The sequence below is a fragment of the Mercenaria mercenaria genome, chromosome 16 (genome assembly GCF_021730395.1).
Source record: "Mercenaria mercenaria strain notata chromosome 16, MADL_Memer_1, whole genome shotgun sequence".
Classification (NCBI taxonomy): domain Eukaryota; kingdom Metazoa; phylum Mollusca; class Bivalvia; order Venerida; family Veneridae; genus Mercenaria; species Mercenaria mercenaria.
Window position 1 is genome coordinate 69,659,490 of NC_069376.1, and position 27,793 is coordinate 69,687,282.

The following is a 27,793-nucleotide window of genomic DNA, read 5'->3' on the forward strand; positions in this document are numbered from 1 at the left end:
TATATCATATGTGCTTTGACTGTTCATGTTCTATTTTGTAGAAGATATCAAGCTTCTTTTTCAAAAGTATTGTGTCATTACTTTTATAATCATTGTGTGTCTGACATATTTGTCCAGGTACTCCGGGTGTTGAAAGTGTTACAAAGCATGTACATTCCAAAAAAAATTCAACAATTGCAAAATAAAAGTGAAAGTAGAGCTTTCAAATTGACAAAAAACTGCAGTATTTCAACAAATATATAAGTAAACTGTTTTTCATTTCCCGGAGTACTTAGATAAATATGTAAGACACACAACAAAAACAAACTTGGAGAAAAAATATGTTTGTAAAAGAAGTTTGATATTTTGCACAAAATAGAATGTTGACAGTTGAAGTACATGTTTTGTAAGACAAAATACATATTACCGAGCGAGATGACCTCTATAGAAAGTATTTTCTTCTTCTTCTGAACAACTCCGTATATATATGTTATGAATAATATGGGTCTGTCGGGTATAATTTCGAAAACGAAAATTTACCAAAGGGGTGGTCTCAAACGCTTTACATAAACCTTAACTACACCAAACGTATATATTGACATGCATGCCTATTAATTTTATTGAGGGTGACATAATACCCCGATTTTATGCAACAAGTGAGCAGGTGTTACATGAAGTGTTACAGTATTTTAATTAGACAAGTGAATATTAGCAATACATTGCACCATACATGAATTTTGGAACTTTGAAAACATGTCAGGTATGGAAATAATTTAAATAGCATTTGTACTCATAAATGTCAACGCTTTTTACCTGCTTGTAATTATTCGAGCGTAAACGGGTAGCGTTTGTAAATGCACAGCTATAGATTTACTTGTGTAGAAAGGACTTTCTGTTAAATAATGTATGTTTTATACTGCAAATATATTTGGTAAAAGATAGTAATGTTGAACATTCCGCAACAAAAAACAAAACAAAAAAAAACACACACAAAAAAAAAACGCGTAAGTGCGCGCGTTATGTTTTTAAGTTTAATGAAAGTAGAGTCCATATCTTATGTATATACATACGTCATTTTCAGTCCGATCATTCAGTCCTTCACACGGTGAAAATGGGTGGGTTTAACTGATCTAAAGCTGATATGTTTACTGTATAAGGCAAGATGTAAGAAGGTGTCTCATAACCGTTTTACTTGCAAATTTGAGCTGAATATACATTTATGATTGAACGTTTTCCATTTTTTACAGGACTATCTAGATCTAGTGTTTTAGCCGGAGTCGTCAAATTCGGATTATGCACAAAAATAACACGTTTGCATGAATCCTTACAAATATAATCTTTACTAATAAAAACCACAGGAGCCTGAAATTCTATCCAAAAGCAACGAAAAGTCTGTATATGAAAAAAGACCCCCCTTCTATATAATAAAAAACTACAGGAATGAAACGTATTCACACCCCACCCACCACGAGAAAACAAGAATATTTCAAAGTAAGCAGTGCGAGTGTTCTCGGATGGCGTAATTATCTAAAGGCAACTAAAATATATGCGGGACTGTGCTTACTGGTTGCTTCACCGTATTAACTAACACGAAATCAACGATTTCAACAACATTTCGTTCATCGTCCAAACCATTGCGTGACGTCACACCTTCATGTATATTTCTGCACCGGAGTTAATAATGTTTTTGTGTAAATGCCAGTATCCGGTCCGATCCGTACACAATTTAGAACTGAACAGTACAGCATCGTGTATACAATGTCATTTGTCATTTACAACACAATTAATATTTGATATCAGAAAGCTCATTCCGTATCACTAAGCGTAGCTAAGCAGCCATGATATTCTTTTTTCTGTTATGTGCTGCTTCCGTCAATGGTTGAGTTACTTTCCCTTTTTTGTCAATGCTAGAGTTAGTTCCCATAATGGGGTTTTTCCAACATGATATGCCTAATTCTTTTATTATTTAATGGTTAAAGAAATTCAAAGATGTAATATTTATTGAAAGAAATATTAATAATAGAACATAACATATACAGATATTTTTTACCTTGGTTCTTGAAATTATTTTATATTCTCTCCGGCGCAGAAATATACATGAAGGTGTGACGTCACGCAATGGTTTGGACGATGAACGAAATGTTGTTGAAATCGTTGATTTCGTGTTAGTTAATACGGTCCACCAATAAAGCTGGAAAGTCGCCATATGACCTGTCATGTGTATCACGGTGCGACGTTAAATCCACATTGTAACACGATCGGTCTATACTCTTCGTGACATTTGTATGCTTCATTGTGTCTGAAAGGGTGGATGGACCACAATTAAACACTGACTGACATTGTAACACGGAAAGCTACACGCTAAAGGTTGAGCAAATGGTCGTGCTGCATGTGCACATCTGGTTAAATTACATATTTGTCTCAATATTTAATGTAAAATGGACCTATTTTACTACTTACAAGATAAATAATTGACATTCCTTGTAAATCCTGAATACGGTACTTGACTATGACTTTTAACAACATTATGTCATTTCCGGATTTGTATTTTAATTGTTGTTAGATTGAAAAATTTATATGAAAGTTGTCATTTTGATAAAGGCCATAAGGCCGAAACGTTAATAAAACAGATTAAAAGCTACAGAGTCTTTAAAATAGATTGTTAAGCAAAATAGAATCAAAGCAGAATTTAAAGTCGGTTAAAAAGCTCATCAGAGTTTATGTAACTTGTTATTGTCTTTCCGACTCAAAATAAATCTTATCTTATCTTAGAATATCAAATGTGAGTGTTTGCATGATGTGAAGTTTCTTGATGTTGGCCTACATATGTGTCCCCGATTAATGAAACTGTTTGATTTCATTTAAGCAAAATTGAATCAAAGCATAGCAAGGGGGCATTTGCGTCTTCGCCCGACGATTTTCATGTGTATAGTTCTTTTTCTCATCTCAAAACTGCGCGGAAGTCGAAACAGCAGAATCTTGGGTGTCAGGATACGAGTTATATGGCCCAGGGAAGTGCCTACGCCTTTAGTATCTTGAACAAAGAAATGGATCCTATCCCTAAGGTGACTATGTCTTAGACTAGCTGACAAACGAAATAGAATGTCCTTTGTTAAAACGTATAGCTGGTGAGACCAAATATCTCATATATAGAATTTTCCTCTGGCTACCTTGCCTAAATGATTCGTGTACCAATGATTCGTGAATGATTTCAGTTATGAGCTAGACAATTTCAGGGATCAGGCAAATCACTAAATGTTTCAAACTAACAATCTTAAATAGCCCAAACTGCTATAGGCTGGAGACTCTATACTTGACTGGTCAGTTTGTTGAATTTCCCGTCAGACAGTGTCTTTGAATCAACAACATACGGGTCCTATCGTATAGATGCTCGGCCTCTGTCCTCTTAATTGAAGTTACAACTATATAGGAATACCCTGACTGCTGGATACTCAGCGCCTATATGCTATCACATGTAGCATTCAACTACCATATAGGTATATCCCCTATGCCTTTGCTGTACTTCGCCAATAATGCTTAAACGTCTTTAAGCTGGAACTCTCCTACTATCTCAGTAGATTACCAAACTCTGGGTCTCTGTCTCAATTTCCCGATGATCAGCCTATATCTGCTATCGTCTATAGCATTCAACTACCCTTAAGGTAAAACTCCTATGCGCTGGCCCTATAGCTCGAAACTTCGTTGTGTTGCGGTCAGATACAACGTTGTGACAACGTAAAAATGTGGAGTCGTATCAACGTTGTGACAACGTTGTTGGTTAACGTTGTGAAACCACCAAAACACAACCTACTTTTGACAGCTCATATTTAAATAAATAAGCAAAACAAAATTTCAATTACATATTTTAATTCAAGATCTAATTATAAAATTTACTAAAATATTCGTTAAAGTTCAGAAACAACGGAAGTAATCCCTTAAGCAGTATATGGGAATACTGCACCCCTTGATAATACAATATAGTTTAAAGCATACATAACAATTATTTAAATCCATCAAATACAAAAAACTTGTGTAGTTTAACAAAAAACGATAATTCAAATCCAAAATTATAAAAAGATTATGTAGTTTAACGATAACGATAATTCAATTAAATTAAATACAAAAAGTTTATGAAGTTAAACGATAACAAAATCTAATACAATGACATGCCCACAGGAACAAGGTAAAACGGACTTCATGAGCTGCAAGTTCGGCAAAGGTGAACTAGAAGATGATTTTGAAGAAAAATGAACATTGTCTCCCCAAATGCATAGTCGTATAGGCAAGAAGTCAATAGGGGACAGGAGCAAAAGTCAAAGTGACAATGATGGCTGCAAAAGGGATCATCTACTTGGCATGTCCAATCATCCGACGAAGTTTCAAAATTCTGGGCCTAGTGGTTCTTAAGTTATGAAATGGAAATAGTTTCTCATGTTCAGGTCCAGTGACCCCCAAAATAAATAGGGGTCGTAAACTCTGCAATCATCTATTAAGTTTTAACATTCTGGGTAAAGTGGTTCTCATGTTACTGATTGAAAAAACATCTTTGTGTCCACAGAAAAGTGGTCTTGGTTTTTCCATATGGTCAATTATAAAAAAGTTACAATGCAAGTTATTTATAGTAACAACTAAGGGAAGTTAATCTTAACCCCCCCCCCCCCCCCCCCCACAAAAAAAAAAAATTGCAAGTCCACACAAAAATCTTACCAGGTAGAGACAGGTCAAAATACATCTCAGAATTGGATGTATCATGCATGTTGCACTACAGTAAAGTGATCTCGATTTTTCCCTACGACTAGTAATGAAAAAGTTACAATATAAGCTATTTATAGTAACAACAAAGGGAAGTAATTCTAAAGAAGGGACCTGCGCATAACACTTCGTCTCATGATGGTGTACAATTGTGCCAAGTTACATCAAAATCCCTCTATGCATGAAGAAGAAATGCTTCGGACAAAGTTATTCTTGTATCTGAACTTTAGCCTCTAAGTGTGACCTTGACCTTAGACATAGGAACCTGGTTCTTGCGCACGACACTCCGTCTCGTGGTGGTTAACATTTGTGCCAAGTAATATCAAAATCCCTCCATGCATGAAGAAGAAATGCTCCGGACAGTGAAGAAGAAATGCTCCGGATAAAGTTTTCATTCTTGTATCCTTTGACCTCTAATTGTGACCTTGACCTTAGACCTAGGGACCTGGTTCTTGCGCACGACACTCCGTCTCATGATGGTGAACAATTGTGCCAAGTTTCATCAAAATTCATCCATGCATGAAGAAGAAATGCTCCGGACAGTCATTATTGAACTTAACCTTTGACCTCTAAGTGTGACCTTGACCTTTGAGATAGGAACCTGCGGTTTGCACATGACACTCTGTCTCACTGAGGTTAACATCCATGCCAAATATAAATGAGATTACTCCATGCATGACAAAGTTACAGTCCAGACAATCAAATCCGGACACACGCACGCACGGATGCACATACACTGAACAGCCCTAGTGACCCGGTTCTTGCGCATGACACTCCGTCTCATGATGATGAGCAACTGTGCCAAGTTTCATCAAAATCCCTCCATGCATGAAGAAGATATGCTCCAGACGCCACCTGCCGGCTCGCCAGGGGCGTTCCCATACGTCCAATTTTTCAAACGGGCGTATAAAAAGGGCAATAATTCTTAGAAAATGATCCTTGATAGAGTTACCTCCTCTTGTCTAACAAATTGGGTCATCACAATAAATTATGTCTAGTATCATGTCAATACCTATGATAAGATATTGGGTAATTGGATTGAAAAAAAAAACTGAAAATTTAAGGTCGAACAAGAGTGCAAGAATGTCACAATATACGCCCGTCGCAGCAAATTAGCAAATAGCAGCTGTGTTTGCAAATGGAATCTTAACTTTGTGGTTGTTTAGTAATTATTGTAATTCTTTTGTTTTTCTATGTCCACAAAAAAACTCCTTACCAAGTAGAGATACCTTAAAATACACCTAAAATTTGAAAGTAACATCTATGTTGTACCAAAGAAAAGTGATCTTGGTTTTTTCCTACGGTCAATTATAAAAAAGTTACAGTATAGGTTATTTATAGTAACAACTAAGGGAAGTTAATCTTAAAAAATCCAAAAAAAAAAAATCTAAAACAAATTTGTAAGTCCACACAAAAATCCTTACCCTGTAGAGATAGGTCAAAATACACCTCAACATTGGATGTCATATGCATGTTGTACAACAGAAAAGTGGTCTCGATTTTTCCCTACGACTAGTAATGAAAAAGTTGCAATATAAGCTATTTATAGTAACAACAAAGGGAAGTAATTCTAAAGAAGGGACCTGCGCGTGACACTTCGTCTCATGATGGTGTACAATTGTGCCAAGTTGCATCAAATCCCTCCATGCATGAAGAAGAAATGCTTCGGACAAAGTCATTCTTGTATCTGACCTTTGGCCTCTAAGTGTGACCTTGACCTTAGACCTAGGGACCTGGTTCTTGCGCAAGACACTCCATCTCGTGGTGGTGAACATTTGTGCCAAGTTATATCAAAATCCCTCCATGCATGAAGAAGAAATGCTCCGGACAAAGCTTTCATTCTTGTATCCTTTGACCTCTAAGTGTGACCTTGACCTTAGACCTGGTTCTTGCGCATGACACTCCGTCTCATGATGGTGAACAATTGTGCCAAGTTACATCAAAATCCCTCCATGCATGAAGAGGATATGCTCCGGACAGTCATTCTTGAATTTGACCTTTGACCTCAAAGTGTGACCATGACCTTAGACGCAGGGACCTGGTTCTTGCGAATGACACTCAGTCTCATGATGGTGAACAACTGTGCCAAGTTTCATCAAAATCCCTCCATGCATGAAGAAGATATGCTCCGGACAAAGTCATTCTTGAATTTGACCTTTGATCTCTGTGACCTTGACCTTATACCTAGGGACCTGGTTCTTGTGCATGACACTCCGTCTCATGATGGTATTTTCTCTCAATAGCGGAGATAAAAAATCAGTCGTCATGAAAAGCTTATCTGAGCCTTTATTCATAAAGAATCTTGGCAAACTTTTCTATTTTGTTCAGGTTTTTTTTTTTACTTGATGTTTTTCCTTACCCAGTTTATTTTCAATATTAAAGGGAGTTCAATCATTTTAAATTTTACTCTTCAGAGTACTCAGTATAATCAAAGAACTATAAAATAGACAGAATGGCAACTTGAGAGAGTCTTGCGTCAGCTCGTGTTAGCGTGTTATATTATTTCAAAGTGTTTGCCGATTTGATCAATCAACAGATGCTTACTGAAGTATTAAACTGGCGGTACAGCCGGTGTAACATTAAATATTGACCCCATTGATCAAAATTAAATGTTGAAATGTTGGTGAGGCCATTTCTCAACTTTGAAAAAGGATCTTTTGATCAAAATTTAATGTTGAAATGTTGACGGGGTCAATTCTCAACGTTGAAAAGGATCTATGGGGTCAATTTTCAACGTGGTCAGTATTTAATGTTACACTGGCGCGTAATAAACCGAATCAAGTCCATTTTTCAACAACTGTTGATTTCTCAGACTTCCAATCAAAAATTCATTGCTTTCCTGTGTAGAAAATACTGATAACATTATTAAAAAAGTACCATTAGCATTATACACGAACGATCAAGTTTTCTTATTTCAAAGCGTTTGCTGACTTGATCAATTGTGATCAAATATGCTTACTAAAAGGAGATCTCATTCAGTTGCCATGTGATGTTGGCGAGATTTGCTCTATATGCCTTTCAAGTTGCCAATCTATTTTTCTTTGGTATAATATACAAGTTTGTAGTCATGCTGTGAAATATTTAAAGAGCGTGAAAAGTTTTTGACTTAATTGAAGAATATTAAGTTCTAGATAAAATTTTTTACTAAGATCCTTTATGAATACAGGCCCAGATCTAGTTTAACAATATCAATAGTTTAAATCACTACTGTATGTTTTTATTTTATGCCTTCTTTTGGTTAATAAATATCATTCAGAGATCAGGCTATATGATTATCTGTATCGATCAGTGAACTTGTTCACTTTCTACAGTATGTAATCATGGGCCTCTATCACCAATACTGGTATTAAACAAAAGCTCATGACGTAAACAAGACCGCTTCAAAGTTCTTTGAGTTATGTAGTTTGAGCAAATTGTCATTAGCTCAATTTTGAAAACTGACATACTTTCACACACACTAAAACCCTTGTGTAAACTTAAATCACACGCAAGTCCACATTAAAGACATTACAGTATATCTCCAAATCCTCTGGCTGACCGTCAAATCCTCCCTGCCTGCAGAAGACGCACCCGTCACACCTTTCTGTAATAATATTGAATGTTTCGTTTTAATATAATTCATTAATATTAAGTACTTGTGTAAAACAATGTCAATGATAGAATGATTCTGGAGCAAAGACACATTATTTGTTTAAATTGTTTCTGAAACTTAAATTTATGTTTTAAGCAAATTTAAGGATGAAGATTTGGTTCTTTAATTTTATATCAGTTCAACCATCCTGAATCCTGCAGTAAAACCTGAATCAAATTATGCTGGCCTTTTTAGTGCAACACCAAAAACAAAGAAGTAAAGCTGAAGATTATCAAGAGCCCAAGTTACACTGATCTTTAGATACATTTAACTGTAACCTAAGTCAGTTTGACCTTCAAGCATGTACTGTTTTAATGTTGTAAATTTTCTGACTTTTTATCCAAAAAGCATCAACACTGAACAATAGAAGAGCAATAGAATCTAAGCCTACCTTAAATTTCAATCCACCTTTTTTGAATGGAGCATGTTTTAAAAACAGCATCCTCAGCTTCTTTTTTTTTTTGTTGTTGTCGTATGAGTTTTCATAAGAGCATCTAAAAAAATCATTACAGTGGTGTAAAAGTTGTAATCAAATTGCCGTTATCACAAAAGAGGCATCCACATTAGGCGCCATGCTCACATGTTAATTTAAATCTTATATTCTATTAATGAAACAACAAATGAGATTTAAAACTATCTAAAATAGCTATTTAAATGGATTCCCGATATTATGATGTTTTAGATAAAACAACAAATGAGACTGAAAAATGGTTTGAGAACTTGAGGCCCAGCTGAGTTTTTTCTTTTCTGAAATGTCCTCAAAACATACCTGTCAGTGATGATGATTTATGTTATCAATATTCTAAACATGTTTGTTTTTTTTTAATTACCAAGCTACCTATCCTCTTTCTCTGGACATGTTAAAAACAAATTTACTCCACACTAACAGTATACAGAACTTACTCAATATTGACCTGCAGCCAGCACTGGCCTGCAGATAGCCAGGTCTTCCAGTTTCTTTTCTGCTCTCATTCCTTTCAGGGAATACAATGACCAAACCTTATTTGATCCGGTAAAACGCATCAGACGACATGTGGTGTCAACATCTTTGCAACCGAATGTGCAATAATATTGGGACTGTAAAAAGGAAACAGAACAACAGATACACTATTGTAAATATGTAGGTCCAGTCAGTTCTACAGCAATCGTATTGACAAAAGTAGATCGCATTATAAGAACAAGACAGTACTCATTGAATAAACTTTTTATGCCATTAATGGTATCAAATGATTCAATTTCAGTCATTAAAGCTTTAAAATTGAAATAACTAGAGCTATCACTGAAGGTGATGAATACCTCCATATCGTATGGCACCTAAATTGCTTATTTTCTGAAGACACTGACTTTAAGAAGTATCTCAAGTCAAGGTGAAGGTCAAAGTTACATGTAAATGCACGTGTTCCTTGGGCTCATGATGGTGATATGCATGTAAAATTATTTGAAAATTTAGAGAGCAGTTTAGGAGACAACTGTAGATGGACAGACTGATGTGACTCCCATATATAGCCATGATACTAGATCTCTAGGTATGACGTACTTAAGAATTTACATCATGCAAAGCTTGGTATCTACATGCATTTATACCATCTCTCATGTCTCACTTGACATGAGGATCGTACCAATTAAGGTATTCGCCACCTTTCCGTGTCAACAGGCCTGAAGATTGACAAAGAAACATGAGATAGCTTTCAGATTTGAATTGGTTTTACTATGTATGACATACTTTTATTTACATCATGCAAGTCTTGGTATCTACATGCATTTTGTACCACCTCTCCTATCCTGCTTGGCATGAGGAAATTGAGGATCGCAACATTTAAGGTAGTCGCCACCTCTCCATGTAAACAGGCCTGAGGATTGACAAAGAAACATGAGATATCTTTCAGATTTGAATTGGTTTTTACTACGTATGACAAACTTAGGTATTTACATCTTGCAAGTCTTGGTATCTACATGCATTTGTACCACCTCTCCTGTCCTACTTGGCATGAGGATCGAACCATTTAAGGTATTTGCCACCTCTCCATGTAAACAGGCCTGAGGATTGACAAAGAAACATGAGATAGCTTTCAGATTTGAATTGAATTGGGTTTTTTAACCTATATTATTATTATTATTATTATTATACCAGATTTATACAGCGCCCTTTTCATGATCAATTTCACGTTTAAAGGCGCTTTACATAGTTCAAATGCAACCATACAGGGCGCATAATTCATCCTCTACTAGTACAGACACAGAGCGATCTGACCAGAGGGACAGAGTGAGACAAAGCCCCCACGACAGAGAGATCAGAAATCAGATACAGTCTTGGTCGGCTAACTTAGCCTGGCTCGTTTCGAATAGACAGCCTGGTTCTTTAACGTGCCCAGTGTATAGCACTGATACACGCAACCTATACTGGGTTGGTGTGCCGTAAAACCCAAATAAATTAATTAGTTTTACTATATTCTATGAAGTACTTAAGTATTTTCATCATGCAAGTCTTGGTATACATGCATTTGTACCACCTCTTCTCAGTCCTACTTTGCACAAGGATCATACCATTTAAGGTACATTGTATTCGCCATCTCTCCATGTAAACAGGCCCGAGGATTGACAAAAGAAACATGTAATAGCTTTCAGACTTGAATTAGTTTACTATGACATACTAAGTAGTGACATGCAAATCTTGGTATCTACATGCATTTATACCACCTCTCCTGTCCTACTTGGCATGAGGATCGGACCAATTAAGGTATTCGCCACCTCTCCATGTAAACAGGCCTGAGGATTGACAAACATGCATTTGTACCACCTCTCCTGTCCTACTTGGCATGAGGATTGGACCAATTAAGGTATTCGCCACCTCTCCATGTAAACAGGCTTGAGGATTGACAATGAAACACGAGATATCTTCCAGATTAGAATTGGTTTTACTATGTATGACGTACATAGGTATTTACATTATGCAAGTCTTGGTATCTACATGCATATGTACCACCTCTCCTGTCCTACTTGGCATGAGGATCGAACCATTTAAGGTATCTGCCACCTCTCCATGTAAACAGGTCTGAGGATTGACAAAGGAACATGAGATAGCTTTCAGACTTGAATTAGTTTACTATGTTTGATGCACCTAGAATTGACATGCAAGTTTTGGTATTTACATGCATTTGTACGACCTCTCCTCTCCCACTTGGCACGAGGATCATACCATTTAAGGTATTCGCCACCTCTCCATGTAAAAAGGCCTGAAGATTTACAAAGAAACCTGACTTATTCGGTGCGCACCATAAACCGGTTTAAGCTCCCCAGTGGTGTTTTTGCCACTGACCGTTCCAAGGCGGTGCCCCACTGTGTTCCTTTTTGTTCGTTTTGTCCTTGTGTGTTGACTTTGTGTGCGCGCGGCTGTGTATGCTTATTGTTCGTCTTGTCCTTATGTGTTGGCTTTGAGTGTGTGTGTGTGTGTGTGTGTGTGTGTGTTGTTCGTTTTGTCCTGATGTGTAAGCTTTGAGTGTGTGTGTGTGTGTGGTGCACGCGTTTGTGTGCTGGGGGGTTCGTTTTGAGGAGGCTGCGCTTTTGGTGCGTAGCATTCCCTGTTTGATATTTTTCTTTGTTTTTTTAGCTTTCACATTAGAATGAGTTTATAATATGACCTTAGTATTGACATGCAAGTCTTCGTATCTACATGCATGATTAAAAGTAAATCTGTAGTATGTTTTCACACAGTTTTGTTTGCAGACGAGTATCGACATCTATATTTTTTCAGTAAATAACAGGTATCATTACTTATTCATTAGGAAATCTATTACCGGTTAGAAAATCCTTGAAGATCGGCTAAATCTCAGACTAGGCATTCGGTAACCCGGACGGCTAGACACATCCTTGTGTTAATTTTATTAATTCAATCAGGTTTTCTGAAAATTTATTTTCATAAGTACGCAGCTTATCTGAAGCTCTGATTTAATACTTATATAGTTAAAAATATAAATATAATCTGAAAAGCAGATCCCTTGGAAGCACCGAGAACAAAACAATTTTAACAAACAGTGAAAATTGCAGACTCAATTTGATTGAGTCTGTTCATGAGCAGTTATGGAAAATGCAACACTGCCCACGCCCACTATCACCGGCAGGCGCGTAGCTGGGGCATTTTTCATAGTACGCAGAGGTAATGCTGGGGTCGAGGTATATCCTCCTCTGATTATGTTTTAAATGTGAAAACGGCAAATTGTGCATTTTAAATAGCATATTTTTTTAAGCAAAAATATTGCACAAATATCTTTTTTTCTCATTTCTTTTATATAAAATGTATGGTTTTACTTTGTATTCGTATAATATTACACATGTAAACTGCTGTTCATGTACATGTGTGCAAGTATTTAAACAAAACAGATGTTTCGAGGTAATATACTGTCAAAATATCATTATGATTGGATATATCATTCAAGGGATATGTCTATAAGTAAATGAACGATAGTTGTTAAAATGAATTTTACCGTCACTCTAGCTTTGCCATCGTGATCCCGCGCTTCACGTATCGCCTACCCAATGATGCCGAAGAGCTAGACCACGATGGCAAAGTGCGACACGATTGCAAAGTGCAAAACAAATTATCGATTTCACGCTTAGCTATCGTGATCTCGTGTGGGGCCACGACGGCAAAATGCGAGATCGCAAAATTCCGTGCTTCACCATCGCGTAATAGCGAAGCGAGAAGAGCGCAATAACGGTGGCGAAGCGTGAGATCACAATGGCGAAGTGCGAAATTAAGAAATTTTCGCGATGTGCTTGTGATCTCGCGCTTTGCCGTCATGGATCGTGATCCAACGCTTCGCTTATCACCTGTGCATGATGGAGAAGCACAAAACGCAACATTACGATTGCGAAACGCGGAATTGCAATGGCGAAGAGCGAAATTACGAAAAATTCACAGTTTCGCGCTTCGCCATTGTGATTTCACGCTAGTGTAATCATTGTGAACAGAGTTAACTTCAAATATAACGAACATAGTTAAAATGAATTTTCGGTAAATTTTCTATTATAAGGAACAATTTAAATGTCCCTATTTTAGCCCTTCTTTGATCTATGTAAACAAACATGGTTTGTAAGGAACATATTTTCATGTCCCATTGTTAAAATATACATTGAAATAACATATATCAAGCTTTAGCGAACCAAAAAAGTATTTTTTCAGAAGTTTTATACGAGGCTTTAACATTAGCATTGGGTAGACATTGTACTAACATATTGATTCGTAAAACAAATATTGAAATCTTAGCGTGACAGTTGATATATCTGAACAACATCTAAAACCATTGAAATCTTGATCCGATTGTTTTTAAGAATGTAGTTTAACGTCTTCTGAAATATAATTACATATAATTCAGCTACCTAATCCGCCATTAAAATATATAATCATCAATTATAAAAGAAAGAAGATATTTATCTCACTGTGAACTGGATTTTACTGTAGTATCTTAAGACTTGTGGGGCAATGGCGTAAGATAAAATCGGATTTAATTACTTGATTTCTATAGGATTTTATATTCTACAACAATGTGACCATGGACTAAATGATAATTTTACATACCTCTTCCTTTGTTAGGAAGAGGTCTATATTTTTCTGAAAGACCTCTTTGAACAAAAGAATTTTCGTGCAGTGGTCTACCTGTTCTACCCAGACCTGAGCACAAGAAAAATAATTAAATACAATCTATCAAACACATAAATATGTTTCAATCACATGATTTTTATGGTGAGATAATCATGATATGCCTGACCAAAATGAGGAAAAAATTCCAAATTTACAAATAAAGCCATAAATGATGAAAGGAAAAATATGTATGTGAAATCAAAATGATAAGTGAAAGTAAAGAATGACCGCTCTACCCACTGGCGCCAGACCAAAAAGAAAATGTCCCTGTATATGTTATACCCTACCCCTAGGTATTCTATAAGAACCATGGTCATGAACGGGAAAATATACTAACCCGTTCCAAGCGTACATTTCACAACTTAAACGCGCAGTTCGGTGCATGGGTACCTAGTATATTGAAAAAGCGATAATTTATCTTCCATCGTGCAACAGTCACATTGTCTCAATATTCAATAGTTCTGAGATAATCAACATATTTTACGCTTTCGTCAACGTTACAGAAAAAGCTTGCGTGACCTTTATAATGAACATCCGGTCTAGAGGTCACGGCGGTGTGAACACGTTAGACAAAATATAAACAAACAAAAACAGAATTTAAAAAATTCACAATTTTACACTAAAATTCGAAATGATGAATGAAATCCATCTTGTATATGATATTTAATTTGTAATCATACATAAGTCTACATCTGTTCTGTTTATTTTATTCATTTTTCACATTTATGCTGATTTTCACATTTTAGCGAACACGTGTAGTAAAATGACGACTGACATACATTCTCACAACAGCCAATCACAATGGTTTTGTAATCTAGAACGGAACTTCACCAGGGAAGTTCAAGCAAGTTTTTTGTGAAACGTTGAAAAACTATAAACTACGCGTTGTTTTTCTAAGATAAGAAGTATTGAAGTAATGTGACCAGTACACAATGGAAAATAAATTACCACTTGTTTGATATCCAAATTACATTTTTACCGAACTGCTTGTTTTAGGTATGAAATGTGTGACTGAAACGGGTAAGTATATTTTCCCGTTCATGACCATGGTTCTTATAGAATACCTAGGGGTAGGGTATAACATGTACAGAGGCAATTTTTTCTGGTCTGGCGCCAGTGGCTCTACCACTGAGGCAGACAAAAAACGTTTTACAATTCACCATTTTCCAGCCTATTCCAATCAAAACATTATTCAGTTGAATAAACTTTAAAACTTTGAATAAAAGCAACACAGATTTTAATAATATATGGTTGCGATTTGTGCCTTTTCATTTGTCCCCAATGTGTTTTATAATTACGAGCGCCTCTTATACTACACAAGTAATGCTCCATACAATTTTTAAACATCTAGGGATATATCTTCAAAAATATCAGCTGCATTTATGATACGTTGTCACTACACATCCTCCCACTTAATTCTTTAAATGTTTGAAGTATAAGTAAGCCATTTACATAGGTTTCTAGTTACACTCAGTACGATCTTTTATACTAAGGGTATATATTTCAAAAATTGAGTCAGGTTCTTTAAAACTACACTTCTTTCAAAGTAGGGGCACAGTCTCGTACATATTTTTTTAAATCGGTACTGGACAAACTTTCTATAACCTTCTTGTCTGAACTTTGTAGACAAGCTTCTACGAGTGAGAATAAAAACGATGTTCTTTCAATGAGAAAATTAGACTTTCAGCACACATACATGTATGTGTGTATATTTTCAGGACATCTTGACCTTTGACCTACACGTGTGATATTGATCTTTGACCTACGGACTTTGGTCTTATGCCTGTCACGTCAGATCAATGTGATGAACACCGAGAAAAGTTATTCTAAAATCCAGCCATAAATGACACACATCTGGCAAGGAAACAGTGTCCCGTTTGTTCAATAATAAGGTGCTCAGGAATGTCTTCCTGGAACAGACGTGTAACCGTAGTGGATTCGATTAAATGGTGCGAATTGTACACCATACTTTAAATTTTTTTTTATAAATAAACGTCAAATTCTTCGAAAACGAGATTTGTGTGACCTTTTTCAAAATTATATCAAGTTTCTTCACGGAAACAGTAAAAGGTTTAAATCGTTTTTGGCAATGTTTTTGGTGTTTTGTCACAAAAATGTCCATAATTTGCTCTACAAAAATGAAAATACTTTTTACTTTTCTGAGGTTTCATGTTGTCTACCGATATGGAAGAACTGTTTTGGTAGGCAGGCAATTATTATCCTGCATAAACCTTTCAGGTAATATTTGATGGGGTAACATACCTTCCCGGTCTTGCATGTGCAGTTTTACCACTTCCTACACCTATATAAACAAAATTACGAGACAATTATCACGTCATAACTTCTAAATTTCTAAAAGTAACATAAATTCCTTACATGTTTATATTCTGTGTCAGAAAAACCTTTCTGTCTTTAAGTTCATTATATCATCTGAGATCTAACGCCTGTGATAAAATTTCGTCAGAATCGTAACCGATGGAATGTCGGTATGTAAGTCGGGTATCGGCCTCATACATCGGCCTCTGTAGGAAAGACCTGCGCACGGGCTTCTCAAAACACCTCGAGCTCTTCGCGCTCTCGGTGTTCACAAGAAGCTCGTGCGTAGGTCTTTCCTGCAGAGGAAGACCTTGTACTCGGTCGATATCCTTTACGTATACATTTAAGTAAATTATAAATTTAACATATAGCAGATATTCTATGACGTCTGAAAATAATTTAATAATTATTATGTGCGAAAATATTTCTGTAATATTATAAAAAATATCCTATTCAAAATTCCTTTTAAACTTGGAAGCCAACATTGTTTCATTCTTTTTTTGACATTGTGTTATAATTAGGTTATAGAAGTTTGCCTGTTTAAACCGTTAGCATAGATGGCGTATGATTGTATTATTTCACACGATTATTACAAAATAAGTAATCAAATACATGTAGTAGGATAACGAAATAAATTGCAAAACTATACATAAATTGTTATAAAACTACAAAGACAATTAGTGAATTTCAATGCATGTTAAATCAACTTATTATAAATCAGTTTGCTATACAAATAATTCCTACTGGTAAAGAACATGTAACATATGTTTAACGATCACATTTTGCTTGTCCCGATGAGATCACTATTCTTCTTTTTAAAAACAGAGTATATGAAGCAATCTCCGTTGCCTGATTAGACTTCTTATTGAAACGAAATAGATTAGCAATTTAAATTGTGTATGCTTGCCAGATTTTCACTACGCAGCTGCGTATCTGCGTAAAGGCAGCTACGCGCCTGGAAGATATTACACGAGTGTTTTTTTCATATTGAATTTATCAAACGAATTGAATAAAATAATAAAATGCAAGGCTCTGTCGATCATTTTATCAATTTTATAAAAAGGATTTAAAGATATTAAAGTGGAAAGTCACACACATATTATTCTTTTTATCACATGTGTCGAAACATATTTTTTTTTTTACTTTCTTTTACTATATAAACAAATCAATTTGATCAACGCCTCGTATACTATATACGACGTCGACGTCAAAGCTTATTACACTATACGCTAGAATGACGTCACGTTCGTAAGTGATCAATGCCACTTTTTCGTCTTTATTACAAGACTTTGGGTTCTCTGTGCTTTCAAAAACGTCAGCGTTAAGGGGGCGAAGTGCCACAGTCAGCCATTTCAAACATTCGCGGCTTGTTTACATTTTACATTTGGAATATACATGATACATGAAAGGTTATAAACGGTTCAACGAAGTAGGTCTGCGGTCGGCTTTTTGTGGGAGACATCTTCTCATTTTGAGATATTAAAAGAACTCAAGAATTCAGCTGTGATCGATAGGAATTTAATGCCTAACCCCCCTTAAGCGTCGATTTTTAATGCAGTTTTCGAAAGTTTAGACTTTTTATTTTTTGAAAATGCGATTTGAAAATGACGCACGTGCGTATTTGCGTATGCCTAGTTACGCGCCTGACCGGCTTAAGCAGTATTCAATCTTCAAATCTAAATGAGTTGAAATCAATGATCCCGAAGGACCAGAAAATATATCAACACTGCGATGAAGTCGGGGCGACTTTTTATGGCCGCCACACAGCACTTAACACCCGCTGTTGTGCTGTAAATATAATCTGAAAAGTAGATCCCGTGAAAGCACTGAAAGACTTCGAAACAGAAATTAAATAGTTGCAGACACATTGGTCGAGAGGGCTAAGACGCTTTCCTACGGAGGTGAAGGCCCCTGGTTCGAATCCTGGCTACTCCCACTGCGGTGTGTCCTTGGGCAAGGCACTTTATCACGATTGCCTCAGTCGAACCAGATGTAAATGGGTACCAGCAAATTGCTGGGGGTGAGGTATAACTGGTTTCAACTGTTCTTAATATAGGGTCGCAGAAAAGCTCTAGAGAGCTTATGTTAATTGTTTCACCAAGCGACGGTAAATAAAACTTACCTTTACCTTTACCAGTGCTGAATATTATATGGAAAGTTTCTTGTTTAACAGAAGTGGGTGGGGTATGGGAGCAATTTGCATTCGTTTTTTTTCTTTTTACAGAAACTAGACTTTAGGGTTTTTACTGAATAAATTTCATGTTGCTGTGAACGAACGCATATGTAGGCTATTTGATCTGCAACAAAATCTTGAATTGGCCCAAATCTTGTAACTTTGCGCCAAAATGAATTCAAGAATTATCAGTGCTTATCAAGATAGATCTAGAGTATAAGTACTTACCTCAGTCTTACGTAAAACACCAGATATATCAATAGTAAATTGAAAGGAGATTTTATTCAGTTGTTCTAATGTGCAACAGTATCACCGAAAATACTAACGGACTTTGTAAACATTTGGCGCGCATGCAGATATTCAGGTGTCAGTACATCCGAATCAACGTTTCTTTTTAAGAAAGAGATACTCAAAGTAACTTTACGAAAAAATGTTTAAGTTCAATGATATTACAGTATATTCGACAACTTAAATTGAAATAAACGAAATTATAATGGCAAAATATAGATTCGAAACTATCGCTACGAAGTCAGCTTTACATAATGAAATACTACAACAACAACAACAACAACAAAATATTGACACTAAAATAAGCTAATTTATTTCAAAAAACAAGCTTTTTTTCAGAAGTTTGAAGTTCAGGTCATCAGTATTTCTGATGTACCCTCATAAATACATAATTTGCTTAAGCGTAGGTCCTAGGTATGATCGGGCGGGGTCGCGGGCAGGGGACATATTATCCTTCTAAAAATTGACACTCGCAGTAATATTTAGGAACTTGTACAGTATATTTCTCTTTTGAGCTGAACTGCTCTTCTAGAAGAAGCTCAATTCTATCCATAAATTTAAACATCATTCAGTCAATAAATTTAAAGATTTGGTGTATTCATGTATCTGAATTACAATTTAGTCAAAACTGCAGGGTTAAACTTAGAGTGCATAAGAAGGTTTTTTTGTGTGATTTTCTGTCAATATTGAGAACTTTGAATTTTTGGAAAATGTAAAAAAAATGAAGTGATCCATATGAAATAATTTCTATGTTTTTAATCTACATGCTTAATAATGAGTGAAAAATTTCATTTTAACTTGCAGTTATGATTTAAATTGTAATTTTAACAGATATCATACAACCACTGTCTATAAATTTATACTGAAAAATCTACAGATTTATGGATTGTAAATATATTTACAGAATGTCCATAAAAAAGAGAAAATTCTAGACCTGCGTACAGCATATGCTGTACAAATTACCTATATAATTGGCAATGTTTTGCGGCAGAAGGGGAGTGGTGGTGTTGGAGACGAGGCGTCGGCTGCTTACCACGGAGACGTGGGTTTGAACCCTAATAATGTGTCATGACAGTTAACGTCCTCATTAAACGCCATTCCAAGGTTTTCCCGGATTCGGACTCGAAGCTTTATTCTTCACAATCGAGCGAAAAAAATCAGTATATAAGGGAGTAGCAAAGCAGTTCTCGTATGAGGCAGTTGACAGCTGCTGAGCAGGCGACCTCGGTAGCTCCACAAGTAGGCACGCTTTTCTAGGCAACTGTCAGTTTTGAATATACTTTCATAACTACGCTTTCACTTAAAATTGGCAACATTGTAAAAACGTTAATATAACGTTACCTTATCAACGTTGTGATTCAAACTTGAGTAAAACGTTGTGACAACGTTACTTAACAATTCTGGCCGCAGGAACTCTTTCGATTTCTTATGTTTGTGGCGCCGGCCTTGAGGCCGGCGTCTTTAATAGAGTTGGGAATTGTTTTGCTAAAGGGGGGAGTTAACGTTAAATGTTTAATTTGTCGAATGTTTCATGTTTAAAATTCGTCTAGATCTACATGTCATTGTTTCCTGATACTTATTAAATATGTTTTCTAATTAAAAGCTTTTTGTCTGTCAAATTTTATTTTGGTTCCAACCATTTAGCCTTATAACAGGACCTCGATACAATAAAACAATTGCTAACTCTTAAGCCATTGAATATGATGTGATATTCACCAGAAAAAGACAATATCATATATCATATGTATTTTCAGAATATCGTGTACTCTATCTATATTTTCAAGCACCTGACTACCGGACACTAACTGGCCTGAAACAGTTGTCCTCTCTGAACTCTATTTCTTCAACTAGCCAAACCGTTCCTTTAAGAAGAAAATTTCATTCTCTTTCTTTTATACACCTAATCAACAAAATTATAGTTCAATTGGCGAAATTCCATCTTTTCATGGTGAGTGAAGATCCTTGATGCTCCTTCGGGCATTTCGCCAGGCATGGACGGGCACCTGGGAAGAACCAACAACGTTCCGTAAAGCAGATGGATCACTGCCTCACCTAAAAGAAATGATTCGACGTCAGCGACCCTAACAGCTAGGTTACAAAGGCTCTTTAAAAGTATGTTTCAATCCAATGGGTCGAATATGTAGGAACACTTTGACTGGATGGTGCTGCTCTCGGAGCTAAAATTACGATTCGCATGTTCCCCAAATAAACGGTGGTTCGCCTCGGGACTCTGAGTCTATATGAATTCCAAAAATGAGTACGAAAAGAAAAAAAAATCATATCAGTGGAAGTTTAGTTTGAGGTTTTGTGAACTTTTAAACGAGGATTAAATTTCATATAAAATTTTACACATTTTTTATTATATGTGTGGGTTTCTGTCCTCATTGTCTATATGATATAATCCCTTTATGTGCTGTTACGTACATGTATATTCATACATTCATGTACATAATCATACATACTTTGCTCTAGGTCCTTGCCTGTTTACCTGTCAAACCATACTTTACACATTTTCAATGCGATTTGTATTTCGGAAATGCTAACAGGGAAGGATTGAATTTATACAGACAATCGTATTATACAATGTTGCTGAGAACATACTTTTATTTTCATTTTAGGAAACCCGGGAGATCAGTATAAGATTTTTGCACTGATGTGTGCATTCTGCATTGTAAATGCGGCACAAGAGCCTAAAATTAAGGATATAAAAGCTTTATCAGATAAGCTTATAGCTGATTATAGCAAATATATTTTACCATCGGAGAACCGCCACGGTCCATTCAATTTAACTATTTTTGTGAGACTTGAAGCAGTCGGCAACATAGATGAGATAGAAGAAAAACTGTCTACAGTGTTGAAACTTTTGTATATGGTAAGCATCTATTATATTTTTACACATACTGTCATTTATAATGAGAGCTCCTTATGAAATTATATCATATTTATATTAACATTACTGACCGTCGACGGACGGTATTGGTAAGATATGTCCATATCCCTATTATTTCACACCCTTCACATGAATCCACATTTTCAGACGTATGCTTCTGGGCTGTATTCTGTTGATACCCTTGTCATAAATTGGAAAATGGAAGACCCATTAGTTCAGAAAGCGGAGAAAAACATGCACCTAAACAAGGAAGTGCAGATGTCATATAAATGCATACCGAATAAAGACGCCTTCTTTGCGACTATTTATTCCGCGGGACGTTTATCATCCAATTACACAGACACTTGGGGTTCGGACCTCCACACACCCCATTCTCCTACGCCCCTGGTTAAGTTTAGCCAATATATTTTAGCATTTTACCATGTATTGAGCATAGGCGACGATCATAAAACGCATTTTGTAACATTTCAGCGTGTTTTTAAAAAATGCATTTTTACCATCAATGCTCTCAATACTAGAAAATATGAAACTTTTCACGAACACTAGGGAAACAATAGCCAGTTAAACGTTTAAATGAACCCCTACCAATGAATCACTGGTATCAATCGTCATATCTGTTACCATTCTGTTAAATGACACCGGTCCCGACAACTGTCGTTTGTATTCCGACGAGAAATCAATAAATAATATAAATCAATCTATCTAAATTCTATGGAACACTTCCTTGCGAATAGATCCCTGCTTTGAACTGCGCATATCATTGCCGGGTACCAAAATTGATACCGTTTCGACTGTATTATACCGGATTATCGCTTCACCACGTGTTACACGAGGTTTGTTTACATAAAGAAGAGATGATCTGGTTTAACATAGCCGTAAGAGTAACAATTTTGGTTCCCGGTTTATGACATGCGCTACACAAAGCGAGGGTCCAGCGCAAGCAAGTGTTCCCATTGTTCGTGAGAAGTTGCATGTCTTCTTGTATTGAGAGCATTGAGGGTAAAAATGCATTTTTTTTAAAACACGCTGAAATGTTACAAAATGCGTTTTATGATCGTCGCCTATGCTCAATACATGGTAAAATGCTAAAATATATTGGCTTAACTTAACCAGGGGCGTAGGAGAATGTGGTGTGTGGAGGTCCGAACCCCAAGTGTCTGTGTCCAATTACCGCAGCAGCAGTGTTAACCGCTATGTAAAAAATATTTTCAGTGGACAGATGAAAGTATTAAGTGGAGTCTAGATGATACGAATGTCAGCTATATAACACTTGGCTGGTCAGACGTATGGAAGCCGGTATTACGAGTGACCAACCCTCAGACCGACTCTTCGAATACACAGTATCGTGATCGTTCTTATGTAAGTGTTTAGTTTAGTTTTAGTACTTGTTCAAATGTAATTGTCGATTGTAGTCACCGAAAAGAAATTAACTTTTGAATCGATATCGTAAGAGGAGTAATGCTGGTAAAAGCAGATCTATACACCAACATACCCGTTTTGTTCAACATTAATTTTGAGACTTGGCTCTGAATCCAATATAAAACGACAACACTAATTTACAAGAGACGCTCGACGATGTCAGTGCCGGATAGTGAAACAGAGCACATATGAAAAAGATCGAGTCGTCACTGGAGTATTTAATGACTCCAATGTAGATGATGATTTTAGAAATATTTTAAGCCCGACAAAAATGTATTTAATAATATTAGAGATAGAGTGGAAGTGTATCAAAATATTAACTAAGAATAAGAGTCTCAAAATTCATGGAATATTTCTGCAAGGGTAAGGCACCATATGTCATGCATGTATAAAGTTTCTAAAAATGCGTGACAACGAATTTAAGTTTGAATCAAATTCATTTAGTAATAAATAATATACAGCAAAAATGCTTCACAGCTTGAATCATAACATCAAAGTAAAAAGGAGCATAATGCAATAAGTAGTAATAGTCAAGAAGTCAATAGAGGACAGGAGCGAAAGTCAGAGACACTGATGGTTGGTAACCATCCAATGGTTGCATTAGGGATCATCTACGCGGCATGTCTAATCATCCTACGAATTTCAAATTCTGGGCCTAGTGGTTCTCAGGTCATGGATTGGAAACGGTTTACCATGTTCTGGCCCCTTTGACCTTGACCTTCGACCTAGTGACCCCAACTTAATAGGTCATCTACTCTGCATGCCTTAATGAGTTTGAAGGTTCTGGGTCAAATGGTTCTCAAGTTATTGATCGGAAACAGTTTTCAGTGTTCTGGTCCCTGTAACCTTGACTTTTCATCAAAATCAATAGGGATCATCTACATTTCCAATCACTCTGTGAACTTTCAACATTTTAGGTCAAATGGTTCTCAAATTACTGATCGGAAATAGATTTCCATGTTTTGGCCTCTATGACCTTGACCTTCGATAGAATCAATAGGGTAACTACTCTGCATGTCCAATCATCCTATGAAGTTTCAACATTCTGGGTCAAGAGGTTATCAAGTTATTAATCGGAAACAGTTTTTCCATGTTCTTGTTCCTGTGACCTTGACCTTTTTTCAAAATTAATTAGGGTCATCTTCTCTACATGTCCAATCATCCCATGAACTTTCAACATTCTTGGTCAAATGGTTCTCAAATTACTGATCGGAAATCGATTTTCATGTTCTGGCCTTGTTACCTTGACTGTTAATAGAGTGACCCAAATATTAATAGGTGTCACCTACTCCGCATGTCCAATCATCCTATGAAGTTTCAGCATTCTGGGTTAACTGGTATTCAAGTAATTGATCAGGCCCGTGACCTTGATCTTTGATGGAGTGACCAGATAGGGGTCGTCTACCCCATAAGCCCTGTCGCCCTATGAAGATTGAAGGTTCTAGGTCAAATTGTTGTCCAGTTATTGGTCTCGGAAATGAAGTGCGACGGACGGACAGGACAAAAAATTCTTCCTCACTGGGCGAGTGGGGGGGGGGGGGATATAATTATTAGCAAAAAGGGAACAAAATTCATGATATATTTGTCAGAGTTATTGACCTTGTGTCATATGATGGAAACGATAATGTGGAAGATTCTTTCAAAGTTGGAATCAAATCCATGTAGTTATAACAAAAATATAGTGAATGTTGATTAATATTTACCTGAAATTAGTAAGGGAATACATCTTCTACTATTGGCGGGAGAGTTATAGCCCTTGTGCCATATTATGTAGGTGAAGATGTGATGATGTCGTGCAACTGTTGTAGGTTTGAATCAAATCCGAAATGATGTGGAACAATTCTGTTAAGTCTGAACAAATCCAGTGTTTATTAATAACAGAGACATAGTAAAAATGCGTCAAAGTAAATCTCAGATGATGAGTAAAAAGGGCATGATTCATTAAAAATGGTACCAGAATTATTGATCTTGTGTGCAATTATTTTTATGTTTAAATCAAATATACTTAGTAATAACATAGTAGTGTGAAAGTACACCAGCACTTTAACCTAAACTTCTAAGTAAACCGGGAGATAATCCATAAAGTATTGGTGTGAGATATAGCCCTTGTGTCAAATGATGTGGATGAAGATGTAAAATAATTACTTTAAGTTTAAAGCAAATCAGTTCGGTAATAACAGAGACAGAGCAAAAGTGCATCAAAACTTTAACCACAGTGTCGGTGCCAACGTCGGGACAAGATAGCTTTCCACATACTTCGAATAGTCGAGTTACAAACTAGAATACAGCCAAACAAATGCATTATGCAATTATATACGGCCTGAATCGTACATAAGATAGCTTAAAACAAATTACGAATGAATGGCAAGCTTTCTGTTAACTAACGAAATGATGTCCTGGAATACGCAATGAGTTAAAATGTTTGAGAGATTGATATCCTAATGTGTGTTTACATACGCCTACGTATACAGTGTTAACGTTCAATTTAGTGTCTCCAAACACTCATACACTTAAACGCCTTACTGCACGGTACACCGTAGCAAACGCATATAGATATTTTAAACACTTCAGATACTTATATTTACGTCTTTGTTTCAGGAGACTGTTTTCTTTAATCATGAAGGACTGGCTTATTATATGGAAATGATGACTACAAGAACGTCCTGTGACATGGATATGTCGTATTATCCATTTGACACACAAACATGTGACATAAACATGGAACTTATTGAAGCAAGCAAGTTTCCTTTCAATCTTGATGTATCGCTATTCGAAGGAATTAGTGACGCTGACCATGGTTCTTGGGATCTAATCAGCATGAATATTTCATCTGATGATGGTTCCTTTTTTATCGAACTTAAATTTAAAAGACGGCCATTATTCATTCTATTGAATATTGTTCTACCCCTTTTTATATTGGCTTTACTCACACCTATTGTTTTTCTTTTACCAAAGAAATCTGGAGAACGGGTAGGGTATGCAGTGACCATGCTACTAGCCATTTCTGTATATATGACTATAGTAAGTGAACATTTGCCAGAGAATTCTAATCCAGTACCTCTAATGCCAATAATGATATTCGGCTGGTATGTTTTTGACGCTTTTGTTGTCTTAGTTGTTATTATCAACACAAAACTCAATCTCACACGTTCGAGAAAACAAGTTCCATTGCCATGCTGTAAATTTGTTCTGCTTACCAGGAAACTTTTATGTCAAAGGAATGAAAACGTTACAGACAAATGTACGACAGATGAAAGACAAAAGTGTATTGAAATGGAAAGTGTTGAAAAGAACGAAGAAGATACTGAAGGAAGCGAAATAATGCATAATGCGTCATTTGAAGAACCTATAATGTACAATGTCACGTGGCAGGAATTAAGTCATGCTGTTGATAAATGGTGTTTTGTGATTAGTTATCTAGTTAAAATCGCCCTTCCTCTCATATTCCTTACAGTAATGAAATGTAACAGCAGGGAATAACTCTTCTGCAGTTACCAAAACAATAAACAATACTGCTAAGCCGAAATGGAATATATCGTTAATGGTCCATGATTCAACCCGAATTTTCATAACGATGTTATCGATATCTCGGATGACGTACTGTATGGTAATTGTTTCGCTTCGGTGATTGTGTTATGTATTAATAATCATTTCAGCAAAAATAATGTTTAAATAGGTAAATTTTATACGGAAACATATACAACTGACCAGAAATCCAGTATTCTAATGGTTCAAAAAGATATCAGAAGAATAATACTCTATTATTTAAAACAAACCATTAAATATACTTTTCTTGTGACGCCAGCTGATTTCCTTTCTTTTTCGTGAATGAAAGTGACTAGAAAATTGTGCTAAATAATGTTTACTTCAGACTAGCATCTCTCAAGTTCTTAACACTATATTCAAAAAGATGTTTATGACAAATTCGTTACAGCTAAACACGGAAATGTGTATATCAATACAAGTAATATAAAATGACAGCATATGTACCTAAAGTGGATAGCTTTGGTCTAATATATGACACGCTCTGACCTAAATTTGGCAGACATAGATCACAGTACCCTTATTGTTGTCGTCATTTCGTAAATACCTGGACTGATATTGTGAAAAAAGCAATAAACAATGAATACCATGTTACCTATTTCATTATATACTTATCAATTTTCTGTCTTAAAACAGTATGTATTTCACTAACGAATACAAAACCCTACATTCAATTTCCACCGGATACAGAAAAATGTTTAATCGGAAATGACGTAATGATGGTATCTCGTTATATGCGTAAAAATATTCACCCTTTCAAACGAGTTTTCAGTGTTACTTATCTGAAATGAAAGTCATTTAATTTTGACTCATGTAACACTAGAGAGATGTATATGATAAATAATAAAACAGTACCTTCATCTGCAACGATTCATTCGTCTAACGTGGATTTTGCCAGGCCAAATCACGCTGGACGCCTCGTGGAGTTCAGGCTTAACAAATCTACGTGAGCCGAATACAACATTGAAGATCGAGATACTGTTATAATTACCCTATAATATTGTGTAGTTATTTTTGAATTTGTTAATTTGTTCACATGCTTAAGATGTTAACCCTTGGTAACCAGAGTGTATACTGGGTCTGTACTATATTTCAAGTATAACGTATGAAATATGTCTAATTGATTGCCAGTAAAAGTAGTGTGTGTGTGTGTGTGTGTGTGTG

At 36.0% G+C, this 27,793-nt stretch overlaps 1 protein-coding gene across 1 annotated transcript; it reads left to right on the forward strand.

Moving 5' to 3' along the window:
* Positions 1 to 600: 600 nt before the first annotated feature.
* LOC123540164 (acetylcholine receptor subunit alpha-like) lies at positions 601 to 27,793 on the forward strand. The gene is made up of 4 exons (XM_053527342.1): positions 601 to 739; positions 21,396 to 21,649; positions 22,880 to 23,026; positions 25,685 to 27,793. Exons 1-4 carry the CDS (start codon positions 733 to 735, stop codon positions 26,564 to 26,566), a joined length of 1,290 nt encoding a protein of 429 aa, XP_053383317.1. The 5' UTR covers positions 601 to 732; the 3' UTR covers positions 26,567 to 27,793.

Coding starts and splice junctions, on each gene's coding strand:
- LOC123540164 (XM_053527342.1), top strand. Junction 21,650..22,879: donor TGTTGAAACTTTTGTATATG/GTAAGCATCTAT, acceptor AAATATTTTCAG/TGGACAGATGAAAGTATTAA. Junction 23,027..25,684: donor AGTATCGTGATCGTTCTTAT/GTAAGTGTTTAG, acceptor TCTTTGTTTCAG/GAGACTGTTTTCTTTAATCA.